The sequence below is a fragment of the Diplotaxodon limnothrissa genome, linkage group LG1 (assembly GCF_057381915.1).
Source record: "Diplotaxodon limnothrissa isolate DT_005_m linkage group LG1, D_limnothrissa_male_GT1.1, whole genome shotgun sequence".
NCBI lineage: Eukaryota > Metazoa > Chordata > Actinopteri > Cichliformes > Cichlidae > Diplotaxodon > Diplotaxodon limnothrissa.
Genome location: NC_140596.1, coordinates 5,573,101 through 5,598,153, shown reverse-complemented (window position 1 = coordinate 5,598,153; position 25,053 = coordinate 5,573,101). Strand labels below are relative to the sequence as shown.

The window sequence follows — 25,053 nt, the reverse complement described above, 5'->3', positions numbered from 1 at the left end:
ATGAGCTTAGACTTTGAAATAATCAGGGTGACTTTGGAATTTAGATTATCCTGAACTTTTAGAATTTTCAAAAAAAAAAGAAATTAACTTACATTTTCACCAATAAGAATAGTGTGTTTGATTGCAGTCTACTTACAGTTGGGCTGAAGCCACATTTATGAATATTTACTTAGCATATATTTGTTTTGTATTTAGTGACTGTTTCTATTTAGTGTATATTTTGTATAACTTGTACAGCACTTTGGTCAAGAGAGGTTGTTTAAAACATGCTGTATATATAACTTTTGACTTTCATGGAAACAATGGTTGTCACTTTCTGGTTGTACAACAATGTTCAACATGTTCATTAAGATTTAGTTCATTCAATTTTCATTTTTAGTTCTTTTTTTATTGCTTTGACCACTCAGCTGCCCCAACTAAAAATGTGTGGGTGTATGTGTCACCAAACACAATGTGTGTTAAACCAATATATCACCCTGTTCATGAACATGATTTCTGCCTGAGGTATGACAGATTTTAATTGGCAATATTCTCACACTACTTGAAAACATCATTAAATTATCTATTTTATTATTTTGATTGAGAGGACCCCAGCAGAAGAAATTGGATACTGTGAATAAATTGCATACTGCACATTTAATGTTTATCAATCATTCCAGTTTCAAAACATGGCTTCTGTGGTGTGTAAATGTTCTACTTTGGTTCAGTTTTCTATCATTGTGAGTCACTGAGCTTTCATTTGGTTTTATTGGACAAAGTAAATCATTTGAGAAAGAAAATATGATTTATATGATATTCTTGAGACCAAATGACGACTCAATGTTTGACTTGTTGTATGATAAGTCTTTGTTTAGATTTTCTGTACTGTAGAAAAGACTTGGGATCTCTTATGAGGCATGAAGCTATAACCTTCTGTCAGCCAATATATTTACAAGGACCAAAAACTCACTGAATTATTTTCTCAGAAAAATGCTCAGAGTCACAATACATGCTAACACCAAACTCCAGAGCTGGAAGTGAAATCCAGTGGTCTTTAGTAAGAGTGGTGCAACATACTGAGACCCCCATGACAATAATTTGCTCCATCTCACCAGACAGATCACCTTAATGTGCTAGTTTAAAGCAAATTGTTCTGGCAAAATGCAACCTGGTGTTTGTTTGTATTTTGTTTCCCATGAAGAATGGCACATAAAGTTTTTTTTTTTACTGCATTCTATGACCTGGTCACCATTTCTTCTGCTTTCTATTTTAGATTAAAATTAGCTTAATTAAAAAATAATAATCTTGAAGCAATGCAACCGTTTCACTGCAAAATATTAAATTAGTGATTAAGAGCTTAGAGATTTTTTCTGCAATAAGTTCAACTAATAAAGAAAGAGAAATAAATATAAATTGCAAATATAGAAATGATCTAGTCAATCACTCAATTTTCACTGTCTCATGTTCAAAATAGTTCAAATGTGCCAAGACAGTGCCAAGAATGTGTTGATATGTGGACAGTTCCATTGCAACAAATGGCCAAAGAGATCATGTCAGCAGGGTTCTGCCATCTGCAGCCACACTCATTCATTATTTAATTACTTTTTCTTTCAATAATGATCCACTGAAGAGAGCAAATAGCAAAAGTATGTGAACACAACTAGCTATTAAAGCTACACCCACTTCAGAGTAAAATGCAATTATGAGATTATTGTATTTAATTATGAAGTGGACTTTCACACACTTAGAATATAATTTCACTAATTTATAGACTACCTTGTCACTCTCCCCAACACAGACTTTCACTAAAAAACATAAGAGCACCGTGACGTAAAACTGAGTTTTAAGGCCAAGGATGTCATTATATATGAAATATCCTTCTCTATTTACCAGGGAAGCAACATGCATCTGTGGGGTTCAATTCCTCCTGGCAATCTCATCACTAAACATGAGGATGACACCAGAAAAGAAAAAAAAATAGAACGAACGGCCACTGCTCTATAACCTCAGCCAATCTATGAAACCCAGCCTGCTCTCTACCATGCAATTACACACAACCTGTTGAGTGTTGTCCCGGGAATGCGGTCAGCAAGTCACTGGAGAATTAATGAAATGCCAAGATGGAGGGAGAGAAATTGCCTGTATAACCTATCCTCAAGGTGCCCTTGTGGTATTTCCAAGACTAAGTCACACTAGAAGAGAGTACAGCAGGCCTGGTCATACAATGAAAGATAAAGTTGTGCGGCCTTCAACTCATAATCTACTTTTTTTCTGTACATTTGTGGAAATGAGAACAATCATTGAGTCCCTTCCTCACTGCAGAAGACACTACCACATTCTCCAAAGGTCAAAGACATGAGGCGGTTTAATTGCATGGCTCACTGTCAACCATTTTATTAAAACAAGTCATTATAGCCTGAAAAGGTTCATTTTGTTAACCTTCTCTCCACTGTTTGAAGTCAACGTACTTTTTGTGTGTGTGTGCAGATTTTGCTACCATTCTGCTGTGGTCAGTTAGCAGCAAATAGTTTTGAGGCAAAGGTGGAAATTCTGTCACAGGCTTAATGTTAACTGCATCTTACCTGATAGGGCTCCCAGTAGCATCCGGGTCCCTGGCAGTGACTGTGCCTATGATCTTGTTGATGGGCGCGTTCTCATCCACTTCTAATAAGTACATAGGTTTGGAGAAAACAGGAGGCTCATCTGAGTCTTCAACCACAATTTTCACTGTAGCTGTGTCCTTAAAGGGCCCATTACTCCTGGGTTCTGAGCGGATGTTGGTAGCTTCAACTTTGAGTGTGTAGTTTCTCTTGCTCTCATAGTCTAAAGGCTGTAATGAGAAGATGAAACAGAAGTTTTATTTTAATTAACTAACCCTGCACCAAAATGTAATGTACAGTCCAGGGGTAAAAAGTAGAGTGGAGTGCAAGTGTTTAAGGATTGTATATCCTCGGCATTGATAACTTTAATACTGATTGTCATTCAACGCAAAACTGAACACCCTTGACATATGATGAAGACATGTGGTGTTATATTATGTATTCAGATAATGTTTTAAGCTTTTGAAAAAAAATTTTAATTGCAGCTGGTGTTTGAAAGGTATGGATGTTCACTATGCAGTAAGGGTCCAATGAAAGACAATGGTGGGTTTTATTAGGTGACATGTAAGAGCCTGTGTTTTTGGAGCTGGAGTATAGGGAACCTACATTTACCCTTTTAATCTAATTAACTATATACAATCCAATTAATATTACCTCGAACTCTGCCAGGTTATAAAAACATAAAAAGAGTCTAAAAGTGTTTACTACAACTTTTTATGTTTGATAATTAGGTATATTTCTCTAATGGGGTGATCGTGGCTCAAAGAGTTGGCAGTTCGTCATGTAACCGGAAGGTTGCCGGTTCCTTGGGCAAGACGCTTCACCTACCGCCTACTGGTGATGGCCAGAGGGACCGATAGCGCGATATGGCAGCGTCGCTCTGTCAGTCTGTCCCAGGACAGCTGTGGCTACAACATTATTATTAATGTTCCTAAATGTAAAATTTTAAATAATTAAATAATTTTATAATAATACATTATTTTAAAAAATCTGTTAAAATTAATAATATTATTATAATTAATAATAATGTATTTGGTGTAAGGTACCAATCAATCAATCAAAAATCTAATAATGTTATCATTAAATTGTTAAAATGTAAATAACATGGCTCGCACATATCTCATCAATCACACACAATATCAAAAAAAAAAAACTATTTATCTAGCATTAAAGTGGCGAGAACCAATATATTTGTTTTTTACGTGTCCCCAAACCCCTGGCAGCATCGGTGCCAAGACCAGCAAATCACACTCAAAGTCTCAGCGTGTAAAAACTTACCGTACTCTTAACGACACTTGCTTTAACCGGCTCTAAGCATATTCATATTGCACACAGACATTATTTTTGAAGAGATTGTGACTGCCTATGATAATGTCTAAGCTATTTGTATATTCTAGCAAGCCATTTTATTTGGCCAGAATTTATTTCAACATCACAACACATCAATTAGTCACTGTGCAATTTTCAGAGTTATATAACCTGAGAATATTTTTCAACCATTATCAACATGAAAGAACCGAAATCTCATCGCTAAAGCTTTCAGTTAGAGTAGATTATTGGCACTTTCATACTGCTATCACAACCAGCTCACAGAACGTAAATGAGACAGGTGTTTATAGAAGACTACCAATGAAAGGAGTAATTTTACAGAGGGAAATAAAAACACTTTGTACAGGAACATCTCATTGTGTGACTCGAATATCTATTTAATCTTTTTTTTTTTCTCAATTGATGGCCCATCATTAATATTTCAAAGAAAGAGGATAGTAACAATTTTACTCTCTTGGCATCTCTGAGGGCACCCCAGACTGTCACAATTTCATTCTGAATCACCTCTGGTCACTCTCATACTACTAGAATAATGGGATCAAGTCACTTCCACGCTCCATAACCAGGATTTATAGGGAAATCAAAACTGGGCCTTGCCGCTTGAGGGGACAAGAGCTGGCTTGGGGGAGAGAGAAGGACTTGGAAGAGAGAGATGAACAAAACGAGAAATGTATTCAGTTAGAGAAGGTAGGAGTGCGAAAGAGGAATTGCCCCTGAGCTCCTAGAGGGCCAGTGCTGAGAGATCAGGGGCCAGAATGTGCAGGTGGGTGGAGGAGTGTCTTGGGGCCCAGCTTTGAGACACCAGCAAGAGCCGGAGGGACGCTGGAAGTGACCTGAGGCTCTGACTTCCACACTTCTACATTTCTGTCATCAGGCCACTAGTAGACCAAAGGCTCTGAGGCCTCTCCACGGTCGGAGGAGCTCTTTGGAACACTCATTATTAACCTCCTCTTCTTTTCCTCCTCACCCTCCTCCTCACTTGACACCCACCCTCTTCTGCCATCCCTTCTTTTTCTCTCTCACTGATCCTGCCTTCTGTGCTGAGAAAGTACAGAGTGTGGCTGGATCTTGAGCCAATGGATTACGCTTTAATTCAGAGGTAGTGGAGAGTAAGAGCTTTTATAATGTTTGGCTGGACACTTGAAAAATATTCTATGGAAATGGAGAAATGGGGAAGACCTAAATTTTAATATGAATTATTTTTGGAATGGCATTTCATCTGTATATCATTATCATCTCAGCAAACATTTTGGCCCATTAAAGCTGTGGTTTCATTTTGCTTTTTTAAATTTAACACAGATATATGTAATTAAATTATGTTTCAGCAAATGGCTATTCTATGCTTTAGCAGGTGTTTAGTTAATATAATTTTAGAATTTTGTTGAGGTTAAAAAAATGATATGAGTCTAACTTTGAGAAACCAATTCCATATTATAAAGATGGTGATTATTGCAGGCTTAAAAGTACTTTTCTGAGCTGCTTCTTATTTATATAGCACCAGTGGCACTTAATATTACAAGCTTATGATCCAACAAGCTTACAAAGAGATCCCAAAAATCACACAACTCTCTATGAGCAAGGACTTAGTGATAGTGGGAAGGAAAAACTCCCTTTTAAAAAGACGAAACGTCCAGCAGAAACAGGCACAAGGAGAGGCTGTTACAGTGGGGCAAAAAAGTATTTAGTCAGCCACCGATTGTGCAAGTTCCCCCACCTAAAATGATGACAGAGGTCAGTAATTTGCACCAGAGGTACACTTCAACTGTGAGAGACAGAATGTGAAAAAAAAATCCATGAATCCACATGGTAGGATTTGTAAAGAATTTATTCGTAAATCAGGGTGGAAAATAAGTATTTGGTCAATAACAAAAATACAACTCAATACTTTGTAACATAACCTTTGTTGGCAATAACAGAGGTCAAACGTTTACTATAGGTCTTTACCAGGTTTGCACACACAGTAGCTGGTATTTTGGCCCATTCCTCCATGCAGATCTTCTCGAGAGCAGTGATGTTTTGGGGCTGTCGCCGAGCAACACGGACTTTCAACTCCCGCCACAGATTTTCTATGGGGTTGAGGTCTGGAGACTGGCTAGGCCACTCCAGGACTTTCAAATGCTTCTTACGGAGCCACTCCTTTGTTGCCCGGGCGGTGTGTTTTGGATCATTGTCATGTTGGAAGACCCAGCCTCGTTTCATCTTCAAAGTTCTCACTGATGGAAGGAGGTTTTGGCTCAAAATCCCACGATACATGGCCCCATTCATTCTGTCCTTAACACGGATCAGTCGTCCTGTCCCCTTGGCAGAAAAACAGCCCCATAGCATGATGTTTCCACCCCCATGCTTCACAGTAGGTATGGTGTTCTTGGGATGCAACTCAGTATTCTTCTTCCTCCAAACACGACGAGTTGAGTTTATACCAAAAAGTTCTACTTTGGTTTCATCTGACCACATGACATTCTCCCAATCCTCTGCTGTATCATCCATGTGCTCTCTGGCAAACTTCAGACGGGCCTGGACATGCACTGGCTTCAGCAGCGGAACACGTCTGGCACTGCGGGATTTGATTCCCTGCCGTTGTAGTGTGTTACTGATGGTGACCTTTGTTACTTTGGTCCCAGCTCTCTGGTGCAGGTCTACAATACTTTTCCTGGTGTCCTTCGAAAGCTCTTTGGTCTTGGCCATGGCGGAGTTTGGAGTCTGACTGTTTGAGGCTGTGGACAGGTGTCTTTTATACAGATGATGAGTTCAAACAGGTGCCATTCATACAGGTAACGAGTGGGGGACAGAAAAGCTTCTTACAGAAGACGTTACAGGTCTGTGAGAGCCAGAGATTTTCCTTGTTTGTGTGTGCAAACCTGGTAAAGACCTATAGTAAACGTTTGACCTCTGTTATTGCCAACAAAGGTTATGTTACAAAGTATTGAGTTGTATTTTTGTTATTGACCAAAAACTTATTTTCCACCCTAATTTACGGATAAATTCTTTACAAATCCTACCATGTGAATTCATGGATTTTTTTTTCACATTCTGTCTCTCACAGTTGAAGTGTACCTCTGGTGCAAATTACTGACCTCTGTCATCATTTTAAGTGGGGGAACTTGCACAATCGGTGGCTGACTAAATACTTTTTTGCCCCACTGTATGTGCCACATTATTGTAAACAATTGGGGGTGAGGGGAAAGAGGAGGTGGCAGAGAGAGAGACAGGACAAGAGGCAAATTTAGGAGAGAGAGTTTAGCAATTGCTAATGTTTAAAAAAAAGAAAAAGAAAGAAAAAATGTGTGAAAAGGAAACATCCAGTGCATTCTGGGACATAAGCATAATTAGCATAACTAAGGGAGAGTTCAGGGTTACCAGTTTTCAGACTAATCTTAATAATACAGAGGGTGTCTGCCTCCTGAATCCAAACTGGAAGCTGGTTCCACAGTATAAGGGCCTGACAGTTTATGTGTCTGCCTCTCATTCTACTTTTAATTTTGCTAGGAAACAAAAAATAAGGCTGCAGTCTGAGATTAAAGTGAACTTGGTATAAGTACAGCAATTTTCTTTCTTTACAATATAGTTACTCACTACTACTACTACTCTAAAAGTAAAGATGGCGCCGGTGTACGTGGCTGCTCGTCTGTCGCTGTCAGTTTTGTTTATTTTTATATTGCTCCTGTCGTGTGTCACTCAAGAAATCGGGTCATTACTGGTGTACGATCGCCAATCGCTTCTGAACCTCCGAAGTTCTGGACAAAATACAGCTCCATTTTCTAACGGAGGTCAGAATTCATGGTGTCCGTTGCTGTCACATATCCCAACTTGCCCATGCCGTGCAGTCATGCTACCTCCCCGGCGTAGACGTCGGGGTAGGCGCAGTGGTCGGCTGGTTAAACTCAAGATCTCTTTAGCACACCATCCCACTACCGTCAAAGGAATACAGAGATTATTTCCTGGAGTTTTTGTGCACCGACGTTTCCTGGACCCCGTGGGTTCCTGCCTCATCCCCGTGGTCTGCCAGGATGATGCGCCGCTCTTCCGTGACCCCTGTCCCCCTCGGCTCAACGTGCGCCGGGCGAACCTCCGCAATCTGAGGCCGCTGTGTCGGACCCCCTGTGCCGCTGGGGTTTTTACCTCATCCCCGGCTCCTGTCAGGATTGGGCTGGTAAACGCCAGATCGCTGGTGAACAAATCTTTTATTCTGAATGAGTTATTCACCTCCTGGAAACTAGACTTCATGTGTGTCACGGAGACTTGGCTTAATACTGGTGAGTCCAGTACTTTATCTGAACTCTTACCAGCGGGTTGTTCCTATTTTAACACACCAAGGACATCAGGGAGAGGAGGAGGTACGGCGGTTGTTTTTAAAAAGGATTTTAAATGTAAACAGTGTGTTTTACAGCCCTCGTTTTCCAGCTTTGAGCTCACGTGTTTTGAAGTTAATCGCTCTAACTCTGTGCTCTTTGCTGTTATTTATCGTCCCCCTAAATACAATAAGAATTTCATAAATGACTTTTCAGAATTTCTAGCTGGGATTATGCCCAACTACGATCATGTTCTTATTGTGGGAGATTTTAATATCTATGTCTGCTGTCCTGATAAACCTCTGGTGAAGGAGTTTTTAAGCCTCATTGACTCTTTTAATCTGGTCCAGTCCGTACCTGGTCCCACACATGAACACGGACACACACTAGACCTGGTCTTGTCACACAGTCTACCTGTGTCTAATGTGGAAGTGACTGACACTGCTTTCTCTGACCATATGGCTGTATTATTTGATGCTGTGTTTTCACGCACTACAGCTCAAACCGGTGCTCCTGTTCGCCGCTGTCGGATTATTAACCCTTTCACTGCTGCCCAGTTCTCAACTGCTTTTAACCAGCTGTCTATCCCCGCCGATCGTACTCCCTTGGACACAGAGAACCTCAGCTCCTGGTTTCAATCTTCTTGCCTAACCATTCTGGACTCTGTGGCACCATTAAAAACCAGGAAGCCCAAGGCTAAAACCGATCCTTGGTTTAATGACGCCACTCGGACTGTGAGGAGGGAGTGTCGTAGAGCTGAACGCAGATGGAAGAGGGACAAACTGCAGGTGTCTCTTCAAATCCTAAAGGACTGCTGGCGCCTCTATCAGGATGCAATCAAAGAGGCTAAAAGAAAATACTTCTCAAAGATCATTTCCTCCAACAGTCACAATCCACGTGTGTTATTTAAATCTATTGACTTAGTCTTAAATGCTCCACAAAGTGACTGTTTGGAGGCCTCTCATAAACTGTCTAATGATTTTATGTGTTTTTTCATTGAGAAGGTTGCAACCACGTGGGCTCTCATTTCTTCTCCTGAGTCTGACCCCTCTGTCTTGATCCCTTGCTCTGCTGTTTTTAACCAGTTTGAGCCTGTGTCTCTTTCTTATTTAGAGGATGTGGTTGGCCACCTGAGGCCCTCTGGTTCCCCAAATGATCCTGTCCCACCACAATTTTTTAAGGAGATTTTTCCTAGCATAGGCCAGGCTGTTCTTAGTGTTATAAACAGCAGTTTAATATCTGGTGTAGTCCCTGCTAATTTTAAGCATGCGGTAGTACAACCCTTGCTTAAGAAACCTGCCCTGGACCACACTGTATTGGCTAACTACAGACCTATCTCCAAGTTGTCTTTTATGTCTAAAATCTTAGAGAAAATTGTACATTGCCAATTGATGGATTTTTTAAATGAGAATGGTATCCTGGAGGTCTTTCAATCAGGTTTTAAAAACTTGCATAGCACGGAGTCAGCACTCTTAAAGGTTTTTAATGATATCCTCCTTTCCTGTGACTCTGGCAATCATGTTGTTCTTGTCCTCCTTGACCTAACAGCTGCCTTTGACACTGTAGATCACAACATTTTACTGTCTCGCTTGCACCATCTTGCAGGCATTCGTGGTACTGCTTTGAAATGGTTTAGGTCTTATCTTTGCGACAGAACTTTTAGTGTTAACTTTTTAGGGTATGAGTCTTCCTCTGCCACTTTTCAGTCTGGGGTCCCGCAGGGCTCAATTTTAGGGCCTCTGCTTTTTTCATTATATTTACAGCCCCTGGGAACCATCCTCAGAAGGCATGGAATATCCTTCCACTGCTATGCTGACGACTGTCAGATCTATCTGCCTCTGAAGCAGAACGATGCCTTCTCTATTAAGCCACTTTTAGCATGTCTAGAAGACATTAAATCTTGGATGTCCCTAAACTTTCTAAGATGCAATTCCAGCAAAACTGAGGTCATTCTGTTTGGTCCTAGTGGACCTTGTGAACCCTCCGCTATTGATTTGGGACCCCTGGCAGAGTATTTTAAATCTGTTGTTACAAACCTGGGTTTTAAGATGGACAGTGATTTTAAATTAGATAGTCAAATTAGGGGTACTGTCAAGTCCAGTTTTTATCATCTAAGGCGCTTGGCAAAGATAAGACCTATTTTATCTCAGCCGCATCTTGAAACGGTAATCCATGCTTTTATTTCATGTCGTTTAGATTACTGTAATGCACTATATTGTGGAGTTAGTCAGCATCTTCTCTCTCGTCTGCAGCTGGTCCAAAATTCTGCTGCACGACTTTTAACCAGAACTCGTAAAAGAGAGCACATAACTCCCGTCCTGGCTTCACTCCATTGGCTGCCTGTATATCTTAGAGTTCACTTTAAAATTCTCATGTTTGTGTTTAAATGTTTAAATGGTCTTGCCCCAACTTACCTCTCTGAGCTTCTGCATCCTTACTCACCCCCCAGGTCTCTCAGGTCAGCTGACAAGCTGCTCCTGGAGGTACCCAGGTCCAAGAGGAAGCTCAGAGGGGACAGGGCCTTCTCTATTGCTGCTCCTAATCTGTGGAACAATCTTTCCCAGCACATTAGAGAGGCCCCTTCACTGTCCACTTTTAAAACACGTCTTAAAACTCATTTTTACTCTTTGGCTTATGACACAGTCTGACCCTGATTTTATTGTTTTAATCTAATGTGCTGATTTTATTGTTTTAAATGTGTTTATATATATATTACTTATCTTATATTATTATTACTATTTTTCTCATTTTTTTTAACATGCTCAATGTATCATGTTTGGCATGTCAAGTGTACAGCACTTTGTGTTCAGCTCGTGGCTGATCTGAAAGCGCTATATAAATAAATTGCTTGCTTGCTTGCTTACTACTCACATGGGTTTGCTTTTCTCTTGTTAACATATTTCAGTATAACTCCCATGTGATATTATGTAGAAAGAACTCATTACATTTGTTTCCAGTGTCCTAACAGCAAAGGGGAAGAGAGAGGCTTTGAGGCATATTTAATTATACCAAATCCACTTTAAGGAAAACATAGTTGTAAACAGCTTCTTTAATTACCCTTGTTACTAAGTAATTTTAATTATTTTTTGATACAAATTGCAAAATCAAATAAAGCATCTATTCAAACTTCTATTTTAAAACTATTTAATAGCATGAAAACAGAATACAAGTCATATTATGACCAGTTCAAATTATTAATTCAATAAACAAACAGAGTGCTTTCACTGAATAGTCCAGGGAGAGCCACTTTGATTTTTATTAGCATGCATGGCGGCACTGTTATGGAGCTAGTGTTGAGAGATTCATGAGTGCAAAATCAAATGAGTAGAACTACGAGACATTACGCAGCAAACTTTGCATAGTCATGCTATATTCTCCAATGTTCCCACCAAACAACATAGCTTAATTGAACATCTGCAAGTATTTAAAACAGATAAAGAAAAGGCACAAACAGCAAAAGAAGAACCGTTCCTGTTTTTTCAGTGTTAACACTATCTTTGCTGTCGTGTCCCACCCCACCGTGTCATTCTTCTTTCTCACTCAAGCGTTAGCATCAAATCAGTATGTACACACAGGCCTTTTAGAGACTTCAAAGTTCAGCACTGGCTGCAGGGGTGAAAGCTCAGCATCCCACTAACATCTCTCAACAGGCCTGGGGGCTAGTAGATAAAAAGCTTAAAACTCAAACAGAAAAGAATCTCTCCCCTGGTTTGTGCCTCTCCAGCCTCAGATCAATATGATTTAACCTTGCCGCAAAGTATCTTTAATAATTTTAATTCTGCATTAGATGGGAGTTCATAGACGTGTTCCCTTGTTGACAGAGACTAGGCGTGTTTGGGAAAAAACGTTATGTTAAAGGTTTAATCTGTCACACTGGATGGTGGATAAGTGGTGAAGGTACAGAATAGAAGAAGAAAAGTGAAACAACTGCTTCGTAAATTCCTTTCAACTTGAGACACTGTCATCTGGAGGGATGAGAAAACAGTGAGTGTGCAAATGTCTTGCTACTTTCCCAGTGCATTATCATCTATCTTGCTTCAGTTATGTAGGCAGCAAACTCAGGGCCACAGAGAGAAAACTGAGTAGACATGGGAAGACTGAGTGTCTCTGTGGGACATGGAAGTGGAGGTTGCCTAAAAGACTAACACATTTGACATTTGCTTTGTCAACAGTTAGAGATTTTATGACTTTGTGTCAAGTTTGTTCTGCAGCGCTGATGTTTTCTTTAGTGGCAATGAATTGTAGTCCCAGCAGATTGCCTTAGCTCTTATACATTCCACCCCCACACAGTTCATTGTTCACACTTTGACAAAGTCACACCACATGTCCTTGGGGTAATGTCATTTTACATCACAATGCAAAAGCATTGTGCATTTGAATGATACGTAGTCCTCAGCAGACACTGAACCAACCATGACTTAAGACTTAAAAACCTCCTCCATCAATCATGTGTATGATTCAGTCTATGTAAATATCTTCTACCAAGCTGAGCTTCTGTGGACTTTGAATATATAGAATACATACATATATAATAGATTTATAAATAGCATGTGCAGTGGTATGTTTGATATTGTTGAAATCTCAGTTTGATTTTCTACAGATGTCCTTGTGATACAGGTGCATCCAGATTTTCCTGCAGGTTATTAAAATGCATTGTACTTTTCAAATTTGAATTTATTATACTTTGGTATTAAGCACGGTATGGGAGGGGGTGCTCTAAGTGTTTACTGGCAAGTGATGACATCTAAACTTCTCAAGCTCTGAACCTGGAGGAAATATTGATATTCCGTGGCTAAAAATGTATAATAATGTATAATAATGTATGAAAATTGCTGGGATTCTTGGATACTTGTTCTACTAGCAGCACGGGATGAGTCTTATATGCTGTACTGTTGGCCTGATGTACTGCCTCGAGGTGAAAGGTTACATTTTGTGACAGAAATAATATTCTTTGATTTTTCTCAAAACCATACATCTGAAAACATCTTGATGAACAATGAGCATTGCCTTTTCTTCTCTAAAATATTGCAACTGTACCTTTGAACAAGGCGATTAACAAGCAACTGTTTTACTAAAGTTACTTTAGGGCCAAACTTTCGCACTGCAGTTTTGTGTTCAGTCCATCTGCTCTTATGGTGATGATGCCAGCAAAACTGAATTTGAGCAAACTTTGAATGTGGGGAGAACAAATTTACAATATGTACCAGTTACCTTGAGCTAAGAGAAATACAACTGAATGGACTGTAATGCAAAATAAAAGTGTCTTCTCTCAACTCTTAGTCCAACGTATTCTCCAACTTAATGTCAATTCACACACAGTCTGCATTACTTCTGGCAAAAAGAATATTGTTAAAAATTACCTTTAAACTTATTCCTACTATTTATCTTCTTTCATAGATTTTTCTGAATAAAAGAAAAGTAGGTTTTAGAAATGTATTAAAAAAATGCTCCTTTAGCCTCCAAGCTACTCAGGGGGAAGGCTTTCAGTGTTTAATATTTGATGGTGTACTGTTGAGTACTGCCTTCTCTAAAAGCATATGAAAAAAAAATCGCTAGAAGAAGTACAGAAGAACGAGACCTACTGAGAAGGGGATTTAAACATCAATCTTTATACTGTATTGACTTATATGTATGGGAAGTAAAATAACTGATTTACTTAAATTGATTATAGAAACAGAAAAGAAAGAGACAGAAAAAAAGCCAATCAGCTCTTATCCTGACATCATCTAGGTCTTACTTTTCTGAGCTGTAGAATCCCTTCCTGTGTCGTTGCGTTCGTAATAATCTCAAACACGCCTTGGTCGTCTCCTTCGATGATGCTGTACGTCGACTTGGCATTCTCACCGATGTCGCGGTCATTTGCTTTCACCTTGCCACCCTCTTTCCCTAATGGTAGGTCTTCAGGGATCACAAACTCATACAAACCTGAGGATGAACAGACACAGCTTTTTGGTTTCTAGAAACGTTGATCAAATTAAGCACAATTACCGAAGCATATTACACTACTGCATCATCATTAGACATTTCACAGTTAGAGGAATTAGTTTCTGAGGAGCATGTATGATGACATTTACAAAATAACATTTATTTTTCCTAATTATTACCAATCAGAGAAATGCTCATTTAGAGCAGCAGTAATTTCTTTTCCCTCTTTATTCAATTTGGGATGGGTAAGGTTATGAAGTTACTTACTTTTAGAGAACTTTGGTGGATTGTCATTGATGTCTTGTAGTGTGATGCTGACAGTAGTAGTTCCAGACAAACCACCCATGTGACCTCCCATGTCTTTAGCTTGAATGACCACCTGATAATCCTCTCTCATCTCACGATCCATCCCATGCAGAGCAATTCTTATGGTTGCTGGAGGTGGAAACAGTTCATAACACATTCACCCAATTATAAATTTGACTGATATACTCTGCACATAATTGTAATGATGCTCATGTGAGTAAACGTAAGGAAGCGCAAGGAAAAAAAGGCATGCAGTCACCTTCATGCTCACATTATTCCCCAGTTTATAACATGCATTATTTTAGACCATGACCTTACCAAACATGAACCCCATACCCAGCAGGGTTAAAGATTTCCCTGCAGGCTTAGTCTCAGAAAAAGCACAGTCTGAGTGAATGTAGTAAGGTGCCCACGACTGAGCCAGTCGCAGCACTGAGAATCAGCTGTGTTTGTTTTTGAATGTGTTGTTCCACCGTCTGAAGTCATTTGTATTCTGATTGAGTGTGAATTATGCTGTCTGTCTTGTATAATCTTGAATATTGTATGCAGAATGGACCTTATTGACTCTGCCGCAGCACTGAATATAAAAAGGGCTCAGCACCGGCATATACGGATAATCCACTCAGGAAACAGAGGCCCGCAGGATCATCAAATGAATATAAAACCCCTCATAAAAGCCAGGCTTTGGCATGACACCCTGCCTTGGTCCTGAGCTGCCTCAGACAATGATAATATGCTTGGCTATGATGGGAAACATGGGAGGGGTTAGAATGTTGTCTGTGTCTGCATTTTATTCTACAGATAGATTTTTCCTCAGAGAAATTTCAGGGTCAGTTGTGCTTTTGGAGGTCACACACGACACAGACGATTTAAACAAAAAGAGAAAATGAAGGACAATAGTTGGACACCTCTTCAGTAAGACTGTACTGAAAAAAAAACAATGCCCTTGTTGTTCGAGTAATTTATTAAAGGAAGTCTTTTTCAAATATGTTATTATTATTTTCACAAGAAAAATATACATTTAGTGACTGTGGGGTGGAAAGACCAATGTGACTTGGACCAGTTGATAACACTGGGGTAATTGATTACTACTCCCATGTTCTAACCTTGAATGGGATTTTTCTGTCCACCAAATATGATGTCTTGATTTTTGCTCGTGTTTTATTAGCAGTAATTCTGCTTGACTTTTTTCCCTGCTTCTACAAACAGCTGAAAGTATAAAACTTACATTTCAAATTAACTCATTTTCTAATTAAACAATTGTATAAAATTTAGTTATTTTGTGTTGAAGGGTTTGTGGCGGAGGTGTGGTCCGGGGCGCGGCTGCACGGGAGGAGTGGTGCAGTGAGCTCGACGGGGCGGTGCTGGTAAGAACAGCTCATGGCGATTTTGGACTGATGGTGGTTTTCCTTCCCTTTATATAGTGAGGCGGAGAGGAGTGGAGGGCGCTAAGGGAAAAGAGACACACATCAGCTGGGATCGAGAGCTGTCAGTCTGTGCGTCATATTATCTGCTGTGTTAATATCAATAAATGTGGTCCTTGGCAATACGGATCTGCGTGTGTGTGCTTGGGCCTGGTATACTCCACAGGGTTCAATGTACTTTATTTTTGTTATTTATTTATTTTTGTTTAACAAAGGTTATTTTCTGACCTGGATGCACAATGTCAGTCCTTAACCAATGGGACTGTTTTTCTCGCCTTGACTGTTCCTGTTTGGTTATGCTAGTAAGGCTGCTTAGCCCACACCCGCCATAGCTGCACCTGTAAGAGGAACGTGGTTGCTGATTTGGAGACCCGAAGCTGTTTTTATGAATACACAGTGCTTTGCACTGGTGAGTAACTGAACTGTTATAGCCGCTGATCGGCTTGCTGAAATGTTGATGTTGTTCGCTTGGGAAACAAATGCTAACGGTGAAGGTCCTGCGCAAGTAGCTAGCGGGTACTATCTAAACTCACAATCCTGTTTGTTCACTGTTATCTGAGAACTTATTAGCTATTGTAGGTTAAGAAAAACAGCATGCATACCTGTTGCATTGAAATGTTTTGTTGTGTTATTTTTATTCACCATTGCTGTTAATTAACAAGGAGGAGAGTATATTGATTCTTCTGCTAGGAGCAGTGTGGATTAGATCTATGGACCTGATTAATTTTAGTTTTATGATTGGTGATAACTACATTGCCACGTAACGCAAAAAATTTTGAATTTGATAGTTGTACAACACGTTAGAAACAGAAATTTGAAACTGATTTTGTTCATGCTTTTTCCCTGAAGCAGAAATGTTTATGGATAATTGTTAGTTAAGTATGTACAATGTTCATTTGGAGTAACTCTGACCTCACTCTTAGGTCAGGTTTTTTGATTTGGAGATCAAGGAGCTGAGACTCTACAGAGAGCTTCGAATTACAGACCTTCTGGAAAATCCATAGAAGAAGAATGATCTTCCATTACAATGGATGGCAAGCCACAGCCCATATGGAACTGAATCTTGTAGTCTGGTTGCCTGAATTGTGGTAGGACAAACTGTGCAAATCATACATCGATCATCGGATTGAGCTCACACCAATAAACTGCCCAGATCACCTAACAGGCCTGAACTGGATCACACTGACAATTTAAAAGATCCGGGTCTAACTTTCTTTTCTTTATTTGTTGGGGGTCTCTGTGTCCGCACACTATTTTGGTTATTGTTGTTAGTTGTAATACAGTGCACAAAAATTTCTAATACAACTTAAGCATTGCTTCATCGTTTATATGGTTGTGTTTTCATTGTGGCGTCCTCTTGGCTCCTGACATTCCTGAAGTCTTCTGATTTGGCCATCGTCTATTATTTTTGTTACACACTGGTTACAAACATGCTATGTATAAAATTATTGAGGAAGTATCTTGGGTAAAACCAAACTTCTACATGTTTGTACATTTAGTGAACCGCATGTATTGTCACGTCAACAAAATAAGCTTGAAAACATTCGAGAATCTTTTTTTTTTCTTTTTTTTAAATCAGTGAAGTAGAATGATATGAATAGAGCTATAGATGATTACACCAAGGACACACTTGTGATATTATTTGAAAGAATAATTACAGAAAATCTATTTGAAATTGTTTTTAAAAAAGTAACACAACAACACAGCTCTTGTGTTACATGTATATACTCTCTCTTACATGGGACACCCTTAGATGGCCTCAAAGATGAAGTGTGTAAAACCAGCATTTCATCAGCATCACCAAGTCATTGCAGTTTTAATGAATAGGCAGATATTATATAGAGAAATAGGATTTTAAATTACTTCTCTCTAATTTTAGCTCTGAGCTCTGATGTGCAATAACAAGGTAGACCTACCATCTGAAATGCAAACAAACAAATCAATAAGGAAAAAGAGCTACACAAACAAGTTACTTTTCCTCCTCCACACACACACACACACACACACACTCTTCCGTCATCCTGCTACAAGCAACACCGTCATCTCTGTTGATCATCGTTAATTATTCAAATTAATTCCTAATCACTGAAAAGGGAAGATAGACAAACACTCATTTCCATAGATATTTGTTTCAACTTTTTTTTTTTCATCGACCATTAACCAAGTGATGAATTGGGGCATGATGTTTATTTATTTATTGAATGCTTTTCATTTCCAGTGTGGTGTTGTAAGTGTCAAATGCATTCTAATGGTTGTTTTCCCCTTACCTTTTATTTTTCATTAACATTCATTAAAACATCTGGCTCACTTGAATGAGCCATCTGCATGTGCACAGCGATCACACAAAGCATGAATGTTAATCCTTAAACTGTCCATTCAGCCCCTTCTCGACAGCCCAAGGTCCAGCTGTAGAGGCTTCGAGATTACGACACCTATACCAGTGAGGACAAGCCCGGTTTTTATGTGTTGAAATTATGAAAGTTCATTCTAATTATGTACATAAATTTTGAGTCCTCCTTTCTTGAAGCTTGTTTATTGTGTGTTGTTTTCCAAATTGTGAGCCGTCAATTTCCATGTCATTTCTTATTAATGTAATTTCACCATTATTTAATCATATTGCTTACAGACACATGTTAAAAAGTCAGCTGAAAAAGCAATTAAAGATCCAATCTAGAATATGTTTTGAGATAACTTTATGCACCATGACGCTGCTGAAGAGTCTGCCTTGTGAAAGGAAGAAGTAATTATTATCATTGCCATTATTTGGAATTCATAACCCAGTGATGTTATGGACCACAGCATCATAGGAGTGCTGCCCCATTAGGACTTAGGACTTGAAGTCAGCTGAGCAAAACATGCAACTCACTGATGCAAAGCTCTCATATAAATCTCATTTGGGTTTCAATAATGAATTCCACGCAACTCGTGGGGAACTGTACAGTACCGTTCACTGTTCAAATGTGTTGACGTTACTTATCCAAGTTACACTTCATTGCTTGATTTATCCACTGAAAAAAGTTGGAATTGTATCTTTAGCCACATACATTCCCACTGTGGCCAAAGCACTTGCTGATAGCGGGTCATATGATTGTTGGGGTTTTCTCTGTTTTCTTTATAATATTGTAGGATCTGTACCTTCCAACATTAAGCACCTTGAGGGAAATGTTGTTGTGATTTGGTGCTGTATAAATGAAATGAAACTGAATTGAATTGAAAATTCATGCAAATTCTATCCTTCCTTTTATAAAAGGTTATGAATGTATAAGGTCCATTTAGTATTGTTCAGTGCCATCCCGAGTGACTGAGTACAAAAGCCATGGTTAGTTAATTTATTATAAAGATCCCCCTTAATTAATACTGCCAATATACAATATTTTATTTTTATTTCATGAAAATATTTTTGCATACTTAGATAGTCTTTTTGTTAAATCAAAATGATATGTTATGCAATATATTATGAACCAGTGTGTGTGGACTATATTTGTGTTTCATTCATTTCTATCAAGTTGCTCCATTACATTCATCTGTTGTTTCAATCAAATCTGTACACCCCTTGGAACAGTTACAATGCTCCCAGGAAAAAAACTTGTTTGCCACTGCGTATGGTATAAATATTGAAACATAAATGTACATGAATGAACAGCTGTAGAGGGGAATTGTAGCAAAAGGGAGTGAGCCAGGAAGCCACATTTAACAGCACCCCCATGCAGCAATAACCTACAAGCATAAAAAAAACAGATGGTCTGAGTTACCTGCAGAACTGATGTTTTTACACAACTTTTCAAACTATTACATTGTCAGGCTGCCTTTTTACAGACATGTAATTTTGTCCCTTACAGCTTTGTTGAATAGAGTTGAAGTTGCATGATAATGGAGACATACAGCATTTGTTATAATAGTTAAGTGTCAGACTATATCCTCTTTTAGTCCTTACAGAAGGTGTTTGCACTTTATGCATAAATGCAATGCAACAGACTGCTATCACCTCAGGTGGGCAAGCAGGTGGGGAAGCTGTTGCATCTCCACCTGTTGGAATTAGTTCAACCTGTAGCACCTGCTAGCAGTGCACATGTTAAAAGCAGGATATCACTCTCAGCTCTTCTGTTAGTATTTATTTTGTATTTGAATCCCAAGTATTGGCAGCACATTGAGGCTGTGGACAGCTACAGGTACCTTGGTGTTCATCTGAACAATAGACTGGACTGGACTCATAACTCAGACGCCCTCTACAGGAAAGGGCAGAGCAGGCTGTACCTGCTGCGGAGACTCAGGTCGTTTGGAGTGGAGGGCCCACTCCTGAAGAAATTCTATGACTCTGTTGTGGCTTCTGCTATCTTTTATGGCGTGGTCTGCTGGGGCGGCAGCATCTCTGCTGGGGACAGGAAGAGACTGAACAGGGTGATCCGAAGGGCCAGCTCTGTTCTAGGATGCCCTCTGGACCCAGTGGAGGTGGTGAGTGACAGGAGAACGGCGGCTAAGCTGTCATCCCTGTTGGACAACGTCTCCCACCCCATGCAGCAGACTGTGACAGCACTGAGCAGCTCCTTCAGTGGGAGACTGCGGCACCCACGGTGTGGGACGGAGAGATTTCGCAGGTCTTTCCTCCCCACTGCTGTCAGACTCCATAATAAAGACTTTAACTGATCAAGCACACACATCCATACATATGCAATAATACTAAGTGCAATAATCCTTTCTGTCATCGTTGTATTTTTACTCAGTTGTATATAGTATTTGTATTTGTATTCTATTTTTATCTTATTGTATATTTATTTTATTTTATTCTACTGTATATAGTATTTTATTTTATTCTATTCTGTACAGTTGTGTACTGTATTTATTCTTATTGTATTCTAATTTTTGCCTCATAACTTTTGCACTGTCCACTTCCTGCTGTGACAAAACAAATTTCCCACGTGTGGGACTAATAAAGGTTATCTTATCTTATCTTATCTTATAGATATGAGGTACCAGAAAGTCGACTACATTAGAAATGAGCGGTTCCAAACTAAACTAAACTTCCATTAAAATATATTTTAGAGTGGATAAGTATACAGCCTAAATAACACAATAAAGGGGAGCTTCCTCACAGTATTTCATATCATGAATGGACCTTACTGCAAAAAACTCCACTTCAAGTCAGCCACCGGTTTGCAGTGGGTTCAGGATCAACTCATAGTATGCATCAGTGTTTTATTATAGTGATTTTAAATGGGAAAACAATTAAGCCTTGTGACTATAAAGGGCTTAAAAAATCCAGTCAAGTATTAATGCAATTTGTGCTGCGTAACCCTAAAACCTCTAAAATATTATCAGCTATTTAGTGAGATAACTTTCAAAATGTTTCAGTTACTGTTTAAACTTTCAATCTTTTTGATAGCTGATCAGATACAGAGTTGGGTCCATAAAGCTTAAAGCAGTCCCTATAGTTCAGGTGTGTCCTTAAAATACTTAGATTTATGCATAAGCTTGACCTTGGTAAAGTTATTCCTGTCATTTGGACATACTTAACCAGAGACTTGTCCACATAGTGATATACCACAACTTGACCTGAGATGACATTGTAAGCTCATTTATCTAGCTCAAAGCAGGTAATGAAAAAGGACAGTGTTTAAATACTAAAAGGTTCTGGCCTGATGTGCATGGCCCTGTCTAGAAGAAAAAGCCTTATGAAATAATCCTTAGATGGAATCACCATCTCTCTGTAAAACCTATTTCTTTCCTTTTTGTCCCGTTATGAACGCCGTGTTCATTCATTGCATTTTGTAATACATTATGCTCTCCACTGGTTAGAAGCAGACAAAGGACTTGCACATTGTATTAGCTCCCATTAAATTTAATGAAGCAACGTTTTGATCTCACAGAAATCTTCGTCAGGCTTTGTCAAGCAAACAATGAATAACAGCACAAAGGGCTTTGCCTGCTCCATAAAGGTGCCCTCCATTTTTTTCTCCTTATTTAAAATCACTCTGATTACACGAGACCTATAAACTATTGCATGTTTCCTTTTTTTTTCTTTTGTTTTTTACTTAATATGCAACTAAATGTCATCCTGCACAGATGGCTCCTAAAAACAAAGGAAATGTAATTAAAATAAAATAAATTCCCTAGTTTGCATGTGCAAATATTTTAAATGCATGAATTTTTAAACCCACATGATTGTTAACTCACACAAGACTTGGAATCTGAGGTTTAATCAGCTTTTCCTTCATGAACGCAATGGAGTATTTGATCAAACTAATACTTTAGCTTAAGCCTAAAATTCAGCAATTATCAAGAAATTAGACTTACCTGAGTTGGGGTCAACAGAGAAATATGGTTGTCCCTCCAGTATGCTGTAGACTAGCTTAGCGCTGTTTCCGTACACCGGATCATCGGCATCTGTAGCTGTTACTGTGATAACTGAGGTACCTGTGGTGCAGAAAGACAAATGTATAAACATCCCTACAGGAAATGATCTCCATGTCTCTGTAAACTAAAATTCTAAGTGCTGAGTGAATCCAAATGAGACTCTAGTCCCATTTATCCCATCTTGTTCCACGTAAGGCCCCAATCACACAGGCCTAGAAACCAGCCTAGTGAATGCAAGTGGTTGCCAGTGGTTGCTTTAAAATCAGTTGCTAAAGGCCCATTCGTGGAGGCCTGGAGAACAATCCTAGTAACCACCTTTTGCAAGATATAAGTGTGTATTCTGCAACCATTAGCCTAGTTGAGCCTAGTTGAGGTTGCTTGTTGTCATAAAATTGGTCATTGTAGCTGGTTTCTGAAGTGGTCATTTACATGGAAAATTTACATGAAAAACACTGACTAGTCTGCAGACACTACTGGCCAAGTATTGAAAACTGCAATACAAACTGGAAATAACATTTGTTCTGTCTTACTACTGCGACCAATACATTTTAAAGTGTGAAATTTCTGCTTTGGAAGCAAACATTCTCTTGCCGGATTGGATGAGTGTGTGCAGACATGTCAGTGTATTCCATTCAAACTATGGGTAACCGTAGCAATCTGTTAGCAGTAAAAGCAATCACAAGGAAGTGTTTGGTGCAGCACCCAATTGTGGGCGATTTCACATGGCAACAACCAGGAACCTCCAGTAACTACTTGCCGAACAGAAACATTTTTCTGTTTTGACCAGAGGTTGCCAGTGGGCAGTGTTGGGAAGGTTACTTTTAAAATGTAGTCCACTACAGAATACAGAATACATGCCCCAAAATGTATTTCGTAACGTATTCCGTTACGTTACTCAATGATAGTAACGTATTCTGAATACTTTGGATTACTTAATACATTATCATGCTTTTTACAACTACATGAATGTACTATTGCTGTATGATTTATTATTTTTACTGAAGGTTATTCACCATATCAATACCAACTAGATTTTTAAATCTTAATATAAAATGAGTAACAGTAGGGTGGACATTAGGTAAGGCTGCACTTTTTGCAGCGATCTCAAATATGGCATGAAAAATGGATCTGAAGATTTTATAATGAAAGTTTCAGTTAAGTGTGCAAAGAAGTTATTTAATTGTTAATTAACTGTCCTTTCTGTGGCATCTAGTGTGTCAGTGACATATATTTGTGTGTTAGATATTAATATAGCAGGCAAAGCAATTGCAGACATGTATGGGCAAATTAGACTACTTTTTTCACAGCTTTTGATCTTTCAGAACAGCAGACAGCATAAGTATTACTCTGTTGATGGTTATTTGATATTTGGATGTAACCACAAAGAAAACACTTCTCCTTCCATTAAAGTAGCGTGTTTATTAAGTTTAGTTTGTCAAATAAAAGTTTTTAAGTTTAAAGGCTGTGTTGGTGTAAGTGTTGGCTCATGTATTTTTTAATTCTTATGGGATATCAAGCATTCTTTATCAATTACAGCAATTAAGAATTACCTTCACACCATCAGTATTCAAACATAAATAAACTTCTTTTTTACACCAGCTTTATAAGGTCTTTATAAGTAAAATGTATCCAAGGACTTTCATCAATATTCCAAGTCAGTCAAATGCTCAAATCAGGAAATACATTAGTGGCAATTCAATCCACCATTCACCTGTCCATCAAAAGGTATCGGGACAAAACGAGCACTGAAAATATTGATATAAAGAGGCAATTCGCGTAATTAAAATCATCCATTTTAATCCAAAGTGACCTAACTCCTCATGAGTCTCAGGGTGTGGGAGAGCATTTGAGAAGAAAAAAGAGAAAAGAACCCGACGTGCTGACAGTGAGCAACAAGCTGGCAGAAAGCTACAGATGGTATGGTAATTGTTTCTGTGAAAGATGTTTAGAGGTGTTCTGACAACAAAGTGAGATGTCCCCAGTCACAGACGGCGGAGGTCCTGCCACAGGCACCTAAATCTGTCCGCTGCAACTGAAAATGCTTGTTGCGCAAAGACCTGTGACAAGTTAAGTGCTCTGGCTCCAGAACTCTGATTCAGATGTTCGGCTATGGATTAAATAACGAAAAATAAATAAAAAAATAAAATAAATTTGCCAGATGTAATATGAGCAGTTGTTCCATAGTTTACAAAGTGTAACCCGCAAATCAGACATCTGTATTCTGTTGGTGTATCATCTTCTGCTATTTCTACAAGCACCGAAACAATTTTCATCAAGCCTGCTCACCAGTGTGCACCACAGTAATGACTTACTACTTCTAACCAATAAGGACTCAAACAATCTGAAAATACATGTTTAATATTCACATCAAATAGCTTCAGTAGTGTTTACCAACTGCAAAATAAAATGGGTTAAAAAATTGCAAATAAGATGACTTTCGCATCCATGTGGTGCAGTTTTTGATCTTATCTCCCATTTTATGCCGTCAGCTACACGTGTCACCTGCTGATTAATAGTCACAGCCGTGTCTGCGGTCTTGTAACAGCAAAACAAAGCAAAAGCCCCTTTGCACTCTAACTGGTGTAGCAGTTTCACTGTTGCAACCCAATTATTTCACAGGGAGAGAACCTCAAGTGGTCCTCTGAGACTGAGGTGTTCCAGTAATTCATAGTCTTATGATGACCCGTGCTGTTGTGTTGCCAAGGCTTACCTTGTAAATTTCCTGAGCTTGTTACACCCCATGCCTTTTGCAGTGTTTAGATCATAGCAGATCAATGAGCTCTTTTTCTCTGTTTCTGCTCACTGCACTAGCACTGACAAAAAAAAAAAACAGAAGAAGAAAAGAACCAA

General features: G+C 38.9%; 1 protein-coding gene across 1 annotated transcript in view; it reads right to left on the bottom strand.

Moving 5' to 3' along the window:
* The window catches only part of cdh8 (cadherin 8), a 95,006-nt gene that overhangs the window by 14,028 nt on the left and 55,925 nt on the right, over window positions 1–25,053 (bottom strand). The window contains exons 3-6 of the mRNA XM_085351688.1: window positions 22,144–22,263; window positions 14,390–14,557; window positions 13,935–14,122; window positions 2,562–2,809 (exon numbers count right to left, since the gene is read on the bottom strand). Coding sequence (XP_085207814.1) covers window positions 2,562–2,809; window positions 13,935–14,122; window positions 14,390–14,557; window positions 22,144–22,263 — 724 coding nt within the window. The remainder of the gene's footprint in view (window positions 1–2,561; window positions 2,810–13,934; window positions 14,123–14,389; window positions 14,558–22,143; window positions 22,264–25,053) is intronic.